This window comes from Malaya genurostris, chromosome 3 (genome assembly GCF_030247185.1).
Source record: "Malaya genurostris strain Urasoe2022 chromosome 3, Malgen_1.1, whole genome shotgun sequence".
Taxonomy (NCBI): domain Eukaryota; kingdom Metazoa; phylum Arthropoda; class Insecta; order Diptera; family Culicidae; genus Malaya; species Malaya genurostris.
In genome coordinates this window covers 220,554,469-220,566,558 of record NC_080572.1, presented here as the reverse complement: position 1 = coordinate 220,566,558, position 12,090 = coordinate 220,554,469, and the positions used below count along the sequence as shown (strand labels likewise).

Genomic DNA, 12,090 nt, shown 5'->3' with positions numbered 1-12,090 from the left:
TCTTATCCTTCGAAACAATAGTTGCAACCATAGTGAAACAAGTGAATCCAGCAACAATTAACACCGATTTCAACAACAAAAATGACAACGACAATGACGAAGGAGATAAGAGCGTACCATCTGTCCCTCAATCACGGCTAGATAGCAATGCGAACACCCCCAAGAATCTTTAGCCGTGTCAAATAAACGAATCAAGAAAAAAAATTAAAAGCAGACTTCATTTTTGTCATGATATTTACTTTATTTAGTCAATAATCGGGATCTACATTTAGGTACAAAAGGATCAGGAGTATGATACCAAAGTATAATTTTTGAAAAATGTTGAATAAATGAGCATTGATTACTTTTTCAGCAAAAAAATACGTACAATAAATGACAGCATCTTTTTGTTTATTTTGATTTATCGGTAATGATTGAAAAACGATGGCAGGGGTTTTTGTTTGACACAAAAAACAATCAGTTACAGATGCGACCGCTTGAAAAAGTAACCAAAAGTTTGATGTTCGAGAAGCAATGTAATTTGTGGGTTTTATCGTACCACTGACCTTTTTTCTTTAAATACAATAATAAACGATATTTAGACATATAGATAAAATATGTTATTCCTAATATAAAAATGCCAATAAGTGTTGTCATTCACTGCCTACTGTTCATAGAAGTACATTCTTTGAAGGTAATTCGTGGATTGTTCTAATGTTGATCTTAGTATTATTCATTTCATGAGTAAGCAAGACGCATCATTTCTCGAAGCAGTATGTTCAATACTTGCCATAATTCGATCCATTGTTACCGTTCTTGGCCGAGCGGAATCTACCTTCGCGACTACGACTGCGGCTTCGACTACGACTACTTTTTCGACTATGGCTACGACTGCGACTACGACTACGGTATTTACGCGGGGTTGGTGATCTACTTCTTCCGTTTCGTTTCCGATTACCACCGGTGCCACCACCGCTGGTACTGCCTCCCTTGCGCGCTGGTGATCGACTAGCCGAGCGACTGGCCTTACGCAAAATTCTCTTGCGTTTGTCACTGCGTCCACTTTCCACACTACGGCTTTCGCGAGACCGACTGCGTTTCACCGGGCGGTACACATCTCGTTTGGAGAATCGCGGTGAACCAGACCGGGAGCGCGATCGGGAACGAGACCGGGAGCGAGAACGCGAGTACGATCGCCGTCGGTAGGTACCACGACGGTCGAACGAGCGTGATCTTCGTTCGCGAGGATAACGGGAATTCACATGATTGCGATTATCTGGAAATTTGGAAGAAAAATATGCTCACAGTTAAATTATTGTACGTTTCGATTCGACCAATTGTTACCTTTTCCTCTCATACGACTGTTACACATATCCAGCAATTTAGGATTGATAACTTGTTTAGCCTCCTTTAGCACTGCAACTAGCTCACGAGCTCTGCCTGCATTGTTCGGCGTGAAAAAAGTGTACGCAGTGCCGGTATTGTTTGAGCGTCCAGTGCGGCCAATACGATGAATGTAATCTTCGGACGTTGTCGGATAATCGAAGTTGATCACGAATTTCACATCATCTACATCTGCAATGGTGGTCACACAGGGAAGAAGAGCATAGATATGTTATCAAAAGAGCCCAGACAAAATAGAAAGACTAGTTTCAAACTAGGCTTAATTGACGTATTCTATGTTTACTTATGTTCTAGAAGATAACAATGAAAATCATATTTGCTTATCCTGTTTTCTGTCATACGTTAGTGATGTTTGATGGCTGACCTGTTCGCCCCAGGAACCACCAATCGTCACCGACGGAGTTAGCGGTCCCGTAGTGATCACGTGGCAGTTGGCGGTAAACACCACCACCGCACTTCTAACGGTACCACATGACCGGAACCACCGGACACCGGGCATGTGCAGAAGAGTTGAACGGCTGTACGTATCGGACGATACACCACCAACGACCTGCAGCCAACGGCGGTGGACGGCAACTGGCCGCCGGGACAAAGGGGAGAATTGTCAGTCGATAGTAGATTTGGTGATCAGGCAGTGTTGCATCCCGGGGCCGACCACCCAGATGCCATCACCAGTGCCAAACCGGGTAGGGCTCACAGCGATCGGGAAAGCTCTCGAGGCGGGCTGAGATGCTCGTGCAGCAGTGCGTGTGGGCGCGCAGTGTTCCAGCCACTAATACCATCATCACCACGCGCACACTTTGCACCACCACCACCAAGGGCACCAAGGGAAGAGGCACACACACACTTGTGACTTGGGTCTGTTCTGTTCTTCCGAGCAAATCAGTTCACTAATTCGCAACTTATTTGCACAGTATTCTTAACAGGGCAGACGATTTGTTTGTGTGCCTCTGGAAGAATAGAATAGATGCCTGGGTTTATTTACGATTCGCTAAAGCAAGTATGAAATTTTAAAGAATGGTGTCGAATAAATTCAAGCTAATTGGGTAATGTAAAAAATATAGTGGAAAGGAAAACGAGATGTTAAAGTATCTTCAAAGTCGTACAAAACTAATTCAACTGACTATTGTTTTCTTTCACGCAAAACACAATGGAAGAAAACTAAAACATTTATAATAAAACCTTTTAAAAATAATTGTTTCTAGAATCCATGAAAGTTTGTTTTTGAAAATACTTTACACTCTCGTAACCTTTTGCCATTGCCTTCGGTACACCCTATTTCGGAGATGTTTATTCTCTAGGTAATAAAATAACTGAACAAAGCGCAGTGAAACGATCGACATCGACTAATAGAGATGAACAGTGTGTCGATTCGAAGCTACTATTGCTATTTAATAATACAGATAGGTTTGCACAAAGGCCGTAGACAACTTACCTAAACCTCTAGCAGCGACATCGGTTGCAATCAGAATAGGAGTCTTGCCGGAACGAAATGCTGCAAAAATACATACAAATTATCCGTGATTTATGTTGTCAACATTTCAACTTACAATTCAGAGTATATTCACGATCTTTCTGTGATTTATCCCCGTGAATGCACATCGCCGGCCATCCATCTCGAGTCACCTTACGGGTTATATCATCGACTCGACGCTTCGTCTCGATAAATATGATTGTTTTGCACTCTTTCTCGGCCATAATCTCCCTCAACAGAATACTGAGCTTAGTTTCTTTTTCATACTCCTGGCACACGTCAATGATTTGCAAAATGTTATGGTTAGCGGCTAGCTTCAACGATCCTACATTGATCTGAATGTAGTCCTTTAGGTAATCTTTCACAAGACGTGCGACCGCGTCCGGCCAAGTCGCTGACCACATGAGCGTCTGATGATCGGGACGTATTTGTTCTATTATAGTTCGAATCTGTGGCTCAAACCCCATATCCAACATTCGATCAGCTTCATCGAGCACAAGATACGAGCAACGTCGGAGATTGGTATGATCAGAAGAAAGAAAATCAATGAGCCGCCCCGGAGTAGCAATGATTATTTCAACGCCACGGTCCAAATCGTAGGTTTGCTGTTTTTTCCCACCACCTCCAAATAGACAAGTGTTTTTAATTTTCATTGCCCGACCGAAATCGTCCGTAACCTGTTTGATCTGCTGAGCTAGTTCACGTGTCGGAGCCAGAATCAGTGCTATAGGGCCATCTCCACGACGCAATCTAGCTTGTTGATCGATATGTATCATCGCTGGCAAAAGATAGGATAGGGTTTTTCCGGATCCAGTTTTTGCAATACCAACCATATCTCGACCAGAAAGTGCTATTGGCCACCCTTGCGACTGAATAGGAGTTGGAACTGTGAATCCAGAATAACGCAATTCATCAGAAATTTCCGCCGGAAAGCTGATTTCTTCAAATGCCAAGACAGGATCCGGGACATCACGCCCCTTAATTGTTATTTCTTTGGACTTTCTCCACTCGGATATCTCCCGCTCCGAACGTCTGTAATCTACTTTTTGACGGTAGGAGGGTCTAACCACAGTATCCAACTTGAAATGATTCCAGTTAACTGGTTTCAACAATTGGCCCTTTCCTACCTCATACCGCTTATTCATAAGTCCACTTCCTCCTCCTCCTCCTCGACGGGGACTGCGACTTCGACTTCGTCGATATCTATAGTAATCGAAATTCCTTTAGTATTTCCAACCAAAAGTAATATGGCTACTTGGCATATGAACAAAACTTACCCTCCTCGTTTTCGCATTATTCCAAGTCCAACTGCTTTAAAACGATTCTCAAACTATTTCGTGCCTCTCCTATCAAAGTCAGGCATGTAGAATTAGATTAAATTCGACTTTTTCTCCAACGCACGAAATCTGCAGCACAAGCAGCAAAATTTTCACATTAATTTTATGCGTTATGCCAAACTCATCCTTGAAAATTAAATGTCAACTTATGTCGACTCTACAGTGTTGCTAATATCTCTTGAGATATTTTTCCATAAATCTCAGTGACTATACCAAATGAGAAACAATAAAATCTGGATGTTTCGATTAAAGAGGTTTTAACCATGAGGTCATTCACCTCTTCGGGCCAGAAAAACTTTCTGACCCTATGTTCGGGGTTGGGAATCGAACCCAGGTGGTCTGCGTGAAAGGCATCGACTTACCCATCACGCTATACCCGTCCCCAAAAAAAAATCTGGATGGTTTGGTATCAGTCCCGCAATTCATTTTTGGTAAATAAATTATGAAAAAAATATATCAAAACTCTTTTCCAAATTAAGTGTAATTTGTTTCTTATCTGCAAAACTATGGCAATGTGAGCTCTTAATTTACTAGATGATAAGAAAGATAACTTTTACCCAAATATTGAAATGGTGGTCAGTATCTAACGGGGGAAACAGATTGGAAAATTGACATGCGAATGCAATAATGTAATGAAATGGTGTCTTAACAAGTCAACTTCTAGGACCAGGAACATCGGATTATAAACTGCTGGTAACAAATATAATGTCCACTATTCAGTAGTTCAGTGTTTCTACTTCATGGTAAAATTACTTTTAAGTATGATTCAGAAGGTCTATCTCCTTCCGGGTTGTCGGTTCAATACATAGGGCGCTGGTCTTACAAGCCAGTGTTCGATTCCTGACCTGGAAGGATTCTTAGTGTCAGTAGGAACGTAGTACTAGCCATGCAATAATCCTGTACGCTATAAATCGGCTGTGGCCAAGATTTTGCTTTGTCTCCTTCCGTCATCGTCGCCGGAGTTTAATACTTTTTTTTTTACCGAAACGTTCATACGTAACGGCCATGACGGCAACGATGTGTGTGAGAGTCTTCGTAAGAAGCCATTCAACTAATTTTGACGGTAACCGTGACGCATATTGACTGAGACGAAAGATGACGGACTGTCTGAATCGTACTTATATGTTCATTCCTAGATAATTCCGTCCAACCGCATCGGTACGATTGTCGGACCGATAGAGCACTATATCGGCCCTATCATAGCACTGCGATCGGATAGTCATCGTACCATTCTGCACCATTCTCATCAACCGTGTAACCAAGAACCACATCGACATTATCTGACCGATGACGCCCCAATAAAGAACTACACTAAGGTCTCTTTTTACACGGGGGCTACGTACCGTGTTAAAAAAATCCGTGAAAAATAAAACCGTGTTAATTGCGGAAACCATGCAAAAAACGCGTGGAAAATTTGACGTAATAATTCCAAAAACCTTAGATTTGATTATTTGTTTGTTTTGATCAAATGTAACAATAAAAACGGAAATTTAAAAACCAGCCTGAAGTTACGAGAAGGTCTGGTCATACTTGATAGAACACATTGGATAACAAATTAAAATTTGAACACTCAGGAAACACATTGTACGATAAGCAAATTAATCTAAACGGCTCATGCCTTCTGTTTAACGAACGATAATAAGTACAATTTAGAACGTTCGACTAAAGAAGTCCTAATAATACCACCCATAAACACTTTCACTGCGAATAAAGCTTGAGAATAAGTTCTTTTCAATTCCGAATTCTTTTCAATTGCGATGTGTAGTAAACACTAACGATCCTAATATTTATTTTCAACTAAACTGAGTGTGAAGACATGGGTTTTGGTTAAACACGCAGCGACAGAATTAAAGGGGAAGAATTCATAGAGATGAACATGGATCAAATTAGAAAAGGTATTACTATGTGTCATGCTGAAGCAACTCATTTCATCGATGGTAATAATACTACTAGAGTTATATCATTCAAATGGGTTTAAAATACTGTATTTCTCGATATGAGGAAGAGTTGGAGAGATTAGTAAATCCGACTAGTTCTTCAACGCTATGATATTCTCGATGATATCAATGAATCAATGATGATGCTGACATCATACACCACAACGGAGCAAAAGAGACGTTGTCGTGTAATTTACACAGGGAGTGAAGATCTGAAGACTGATTAATCATTTTATGGAACGACAGCCAACGATCTCATGAATTGTTGAATGAATGATTTTAGTTAACTTTCAAACTTTAAATTAGCTCTCATAATCGTTTCACTGCTCCCTTTTTTTAAATTTTTCTCAAGAACCAATGACAGTACTTTTTAAACTCTCATCAGAAACCGTGTTAATTGCGAAAACCGCGTAAATAAAAACCGTGTTAATTCCGGAATCTGTGTAAAAAAACCGCGTAAAAAAAACCTTGCAAAAAAAGTCGTGTGTTTTGCTATTTTATTTTCTCTAGCGAGACACAATGAAAAAGCCAATCTTTCCGAAGCGTAATCGTAAGCTTCGTGCATGAGTCCCAGTAAAAAATTAAACCATTGATTTTACAGCATAAACATTGAGATCTATGGGTTACAATACATTTTATTGTATCTTGATAAGATTTTTTCATTTCCAACGATTCAATATATTGTTTCTATGATTCTACAATTGAATTTATTGTACACGTGCTGTTTCAAACAATATGCACATTTTATTGTTTTCCAAGAAAACATGTATGAGAAAACTTTATGATTTGAATTGTTACGATACTTAACAACCTATACATTCTATTGTAAAAACCATTTTCACAATTAATTTAATAGTGTATAACAATACATTAAAATATTGTTCAATGGTCAAAGCAAAATTTTGGCAGGTTTTGTAACAGCAAATCGTATTGTTTTTCTACAATATTTTTTATTCGGGTCGTCCGATGTTCGAATTTACAGAGAACTCTTGTAAATCAACTTTCACAGATTAAACTTTTTCCGTGTACTCCATTATCCATTTCGTTTCATCGACTGTCGACATTTAGCGAAGACACATTCAGCACGGCTGAGTGCAGTAAGCAGCAAACGTCATCTATTTTTCTTCTTACTCGTCAAATCGGACAGAGTAGTTGTTCCGCATGTCCTGCTACCGAAAATAGTGGAAGTTTTCCCATATTTTAGTGAATTCGAAGCCAATTGGGTGTTTTAAAACAGTTTAAAATGGCTACGTTTGATTTGACCGCAAAAAATTGCCAGTATCTGGACCGGCATTTAACCTTTCCGCTCCTTGAGTTTCTTTTGCAGAAAAAGGTATACATACTTCTCGAATCAGAATTATTTTAACAATTTGACTTTTATTTCCAAATTTACTGATAATAGCTTCAGTTCTTAGTTGTAAATTTGAAAATTTTAATCAAATTTATGTGTAATATTTATTCTAAAAATTGTTTAAAAAACTAACTACATCCTAACCTCACTTTTATTTTTACTAGATTTACGACCAAACATCGCTCCTAGAGTTTATCCTGGAAACAGTCAGTAAGACTAACATGGTCGATTATACAATGGACATTCGAGAGCGCCTAAACTTGGGCAGTGAACTACCCGAAGAATTAACCAAACGCAGGTCCAATGTTTTGGTAAAATTGAAGGAACTTCAGGCGGAGGTTGCTCCGCTTATGAAGTGTATGGAAGAATTGAAAAATCCAGATACCATGAAGGATTCCAAATCAATCGTACATGCTCTTCAACAGGAGTTTGATGTGAGTAAGATTCAAATCTTCTCGAATATATCCTTGTTAAATCTCTTTCGTTTTAGTTTAAATATGACGTTATCAAAAGTGCACAAAAACTGGCAAAGTATCTGTACGAATGCGGTAACTATCGGGACTCGATTTCTTATCTGTACATTTGCCTGTTAGTTATGGAACCAACGGATAAGAACTATCTAAATGTTTTATGGGGCAAGTTAGCTGCTGAGATTCTTACCCTGAACTGGGCAACGGCTCTCGAAGATTTGACACGTTTGCGTGATTTTATCGACAACCATAATTTTTCGCCGATCGAAGTGCTCCAACAGCGTACCTGGCTGATCCACTGGAGTGTACTCGTCTTTTTTAATCATGCCAAGGGACGCGATCTGATTATAGAAATGTTTCTATACAAGCAGCTCTATTTGAATGCAATTCAGACAATGTGTCCACATATATTACGTTATTTGGCCACTGCTGTCATTATCAATAGAGGGAGAAGAAACGCTCTCAAGGATCTAATTAAGATTATTCAGCAGGAGTCGTACACTTATCGCGATCCGATTACCGAGTTCCTGGAACATCTATATGTGAACTTCGATTTTGAAGGTGCCCGTATGAAACTGCACGAATGTCAAACAGTGATTGTCAATGATTTTTTCATTATCGGCTGCCTACAGGAGTTTGTTGAAAACGCTCGACTGATGATCTTCGAGACATTCTGTCGTATCCATCAGTGCATTACGATTGGAATGCTGGCGGACAAGCTGAATATGGAACCGGCCGAAGCTGAATGTTGGATAGTCAATCTTATTCGTAATGCCCGGTTAGATGCAAAGATCGATTCTAAACTTGGACACGTTGTAATGGGGACACAGCCTCTGTCTCCTTATCAACAACTGGTGGAGAAAATTGACTCGCTTTCAGTGCGTTCCGAAGCATTGACGGTGTTAGTAGAACGTAAACAAAAAGCTAAAACGCAAGAATCAGGCGAAGGCAATTGGAAGTATTATTGAACAACTGCATTAGGAAGAAAAAATATTTCGTTCGAAGGCGAAAATTGCCTATAAAATCACCAACGATATAAGGGCAAATGAACGAGTTCCAGAAAATTAGCGTCTATCAATTTCACCATATTGTAACAAGCAAAGTAATTTGATATCGAAATAAAGAAAATGAAGGCAATTGAATAGTAAAGTTAATGTTGAAGTATCAAAATCATTGTCGATACTACTTTTCACGTTTGATCTACGATTCATCATTCGACGAAGCCCTGCTCACTAAAGCTAGAAAATGATTTTCTTTTGGAACATTTGGCCTGCAGACATTCAAAAAATCCCGGAAGGAGGGGGGGGGGGGGGGGAATATGGGCCGGATTTTACCTCGTGGTGGTCATTTTGAGTACCAACAAATATATTATATATCAATATGGATCACTTTAACGAATTCAATACAAATCGAAAAAGACATCACAGTAACATCATCTCGTGACGGAAAAGGCTATTAGTTCAGTCATGTTTAATAGTTTGCGTTTAGCATGCACCCAGAAGTGAAATTGACATTTTTATAAATTGTCTATGAATTAAAAGTGCATATACTGAGCGATCTGCCCCTTGCTGTGAACTGTTTTGCGAATAGTTTAAACTTTTAGTCAAAATTTGAAATTTCGATATTCATTTTCTAAAAAGTAATTGAGTTTCATTCAACAGACGAACCATTCCAAAATTCGACAAATAGAAAGTTGGCTTAGCGCTGAAAAAATGTTAATAAATAGTATGATAAGTGCAATACAGTAAGCAAAAGAACAAGTTATAATTATTACTTCAATTGATAGCTCTCGTTGAGGCGAATCACGGTTTATTCATATACCAAATTGTTTTGTTTCGAAGCATTTATTTATTTATTGAATCCCTCCCTTTGGTTGGTGGGCTTGACGGTATTGCAAACATCATCACATACAATCAATTAGCGTTACAATTTGATAAAGATATGCGTTACAGTTTTTAGTTTCATAATTGAATTAAATGAATAATATATGGAACGACTTGAATAAGATGTTGATTGCATTACGCTCCAACATCCGGGGTTGGAGAGGCCGGTAGGGCTTAACTGAGCTCTTTTTTATGTTTTATTTTCATACTACCGGCCCTTATTACCAGTGTGAAGTGAAAATTAAGTAGAGTAAACGTATCCCAATTGGGTTTCACACGATGACAATAAATGAACGGTAAATCGAATTCATCTTTGACGTTTATTGGTGGTTTGTGTACCATGGAATACTGTGGAATGAAATAGAATATTGTAGAATATAAAATAATAATGACCGAACCAATGAGCAAACCACTGATAGCTGTCAAACGATGTTCATCCAGTTTATATTGTGAGGATGTATCGTTTGGGACCTGATGGGTGAGATGATGTGTGAATGAAATGTAAGAGTGAGTGCATGCAAGAACGGTAATAAAGGCCACCGTTTTAGCTCAGGACTAACGATCGACCAATAGAAGAGATAGAAATTGGGTAACGGTACCCCCATTCATCTCAAATCCATTAGTCATTTCATGTACGATTAGTTGAGTTACCATTTAGTACCATTAGTTAGAGTGAGATCTGCTATCTCTGTTTGATAGATTAATTTCAAGAATAACATGAAATTTGGAGCATTTTTTTTTTGTTCGTTAAAAAAGCAGTATTGAATCATTTCTGAGCTACTTTTATGTGCCATTGCTTCTTACAGACGAGGCAAAGATTTTGTATTCGATTTTATCTCAATAAATTTATTGAAAGTCGAGTAATCGGTAAAATAACATGGTGACTCTACTAATGAGATGACTATTGACACACAAATTTTAGTTAGAATCTATTAGAATAGAAATAGTAACTCAATGTTGTGATGCTTGCTTGTGGAATACATGTAGGTATGTATGCATGTGTGTATGCGTATGTGCCTGTGTATATGTATGTGTTTTTGTGTGTACAACATACATTATACCGTTCCCTCGGGTGTGTTGTATCAAATTGGTTGTGACACATTTCGATTGCGAGTCAGTGTACCAGATGTTCAAAAGTGCCTGAGCGGATGGTAATATACTGTCAAGAATCAACCGAAGATAACGAAATGTGAACATGCTGTAGCAATACTATTAAACCCAAGTGTTATTATCATTTAAATAAAAACGCATGTCCTCAGTTCTTATCCGTCAAACCATGATGAGCTGCTCTACAAAGATCAATGAAACACTAATTTTTTTTTTTTTTTTGGAAACGGATGACTGGACGAGGAACAAGAAATACGAAAATGCTGAAAGAATTAGAAAGGAATATTGGTAAGAATATAAACACCATTGCATACAACTAACTTTTACATTTAAGGAAGCAACATAACATGCCAGCAAAAGTACGGAGTGAAAAATGACAACAAAAGACACGAATCACAGCTGAATAGAACACTGGAATTAAGGTAAAACAGAATACAAACTATGAACAAAGGTAAGAAAACCAACATGAAGAAATAATAGAAACTGCTGGGTAACAATGGAATTTCCTCATATTGAAAGAGGCGTTTATATGGCGCGCATGCGCTAATTCGGCCTGATACAAATTAACGGGGAGGGCAATACATTTTGGACAGGGCTGTAAAAAGCTGATTGGAACCCTTTCCCCACCAAAATGTAATAAAGGGTGATTTTTTAAGAGCTTGAGAACTTTTTTAAACAATAAAACGCATAAAATTTGCAAAATCTCATCGGTTCTTTATTTTAAACGTTAGATTGGTACATGACATTTACTTTTTGAAGATAATTTCATTTAAATGTTGACCGCGGCTGCGTCTTAGGTGGTCCGTTCGGAAAGTCCAATTTTGGGCAACTTTTTCGAGCATTTCGGCCGGAATAGCCCGAATTTCTTCGGAAATGTTGTCTTCCAAAGCTGGAATAGTTACTGGCTTATTTCTGTAGACTTTAGACTTGACGTAGCCCCACAAAAAATAGTCTAAAGGCGTCAAATCGCATGATCTTGGTGGCCAACTTACCGGTCCATTTCTTGAGATGAATTGTTCTCCGAAGTTTTCCCTCAAAATGGCCATAGAATCGCGAGCTGTGTGGCATGTAGCGCCATCTTGTTGAAACCACATGTCAACCAAGTTCAGTTCTTCCATTTTTGGCAACAAAAAGTTTGTTAGCATCGA

The 12,090-nt window shown here is 38.8% G+C and overlaps 2 protein-coding genes across 2 annotated transcripts; one reads left to right on the top strand and one right to left on the bottom strand.

The window, feature by feature from the left end:
- Nucleotides 1–216: 216 nt before the first annotated feature.
- On the bottom strand, nucleotides 217–4,315 carry LOC131435383 (uncharacterized). The gene is made up of 5 exons (XM_058603204.1): nucleotides 4,135–4,315; nucleotides 2,934–4,060; nucleotides 2,819–2,878; nucleotides 1,324–1,554; nucleotides 217–1,255 (listed from the first exon to the last, which is right to left on the bottom strand). The coding sequence occupies exons 1-5, from the start codon at nucleotides 4,149–4,151 to the stop codon at nucleotides 759–761; spliced, it is 1,932 nt and encodes a 643-aa protein (XP_058459187.1). The 5' UTR covers nucleotides 4,152–4,315; the 3' UTR covers nucleotides 217–758.
- Nucleotides 4,316–7,264: 2,949 nt separating this feature from the next.
- LOC131437092 (eukaryotic translation initiation factor 3 subunit E) lies at nucleotides 7,265–9,106 on the top strand. Its single transcript, XM_058606187.1, has 3 exons — nucleotides 7,265–7,464; nucleotides 7,647–7,916; nucleotides 7,973–9,106. The coding sequence occupies exons 1-3, from the start codon at nucleotides 7,375–7,377 to the stop codon at nucleotides 8,918–8,920; spliced, it is 1,308 nt and encodes a 435-aa protein (XP_058462170.1). The 5' UTR covers nucleotides 7,265–7,374; the 3' UTR covers nucleotides 8,921–9,106.
- The last annotated feature ends 2,984 nt before the right edge of the window (nucleotides 9,107–12,090 follow it).

Excerpts from the sequence above, each read along its gene's own strand:
- LOC131435383 (XM_058603204.1), bottom strand. Across the intron at positions 2,879-2,933 it reads TCGTGAATATACTCTGAATT|CATTTCGTTCCGGCAAGACT; the intron begins GTAAGTTGAAAT and ends GTATTTTTGCAG. Across the intron at positions 1,555-2,818 it reads TGTCGCTGCTAGAGGTTTAG|ATGTAGATGATGTGAAATTC; the intron begins GTAAGTTGTCTA and ends CCACCATTGCAG.
- LOC131437092 (XM_058606187.1), top strand. The coding sequence starts at position 7,375 with ATGGCTACGTTTGATTTGACCGCAAAAAATTGCCAGTATCTGGACCGG. Across the intron at positions 7,465-7,646 it reads AGTTTCTTTTGCAGAAAAAG|ATTTACGACCAAACATCGCT; the intron begins GTATACATACTT and ends TATTTTTACTAG. Across the intron at positions 7,917-7,972 it reads CTCTTCAACAGGAGTTTGAT|TTTAAATATGACGTTATCAA; the intron begins GTGAGTAAGATT and ends CTTTCGTTTTAG.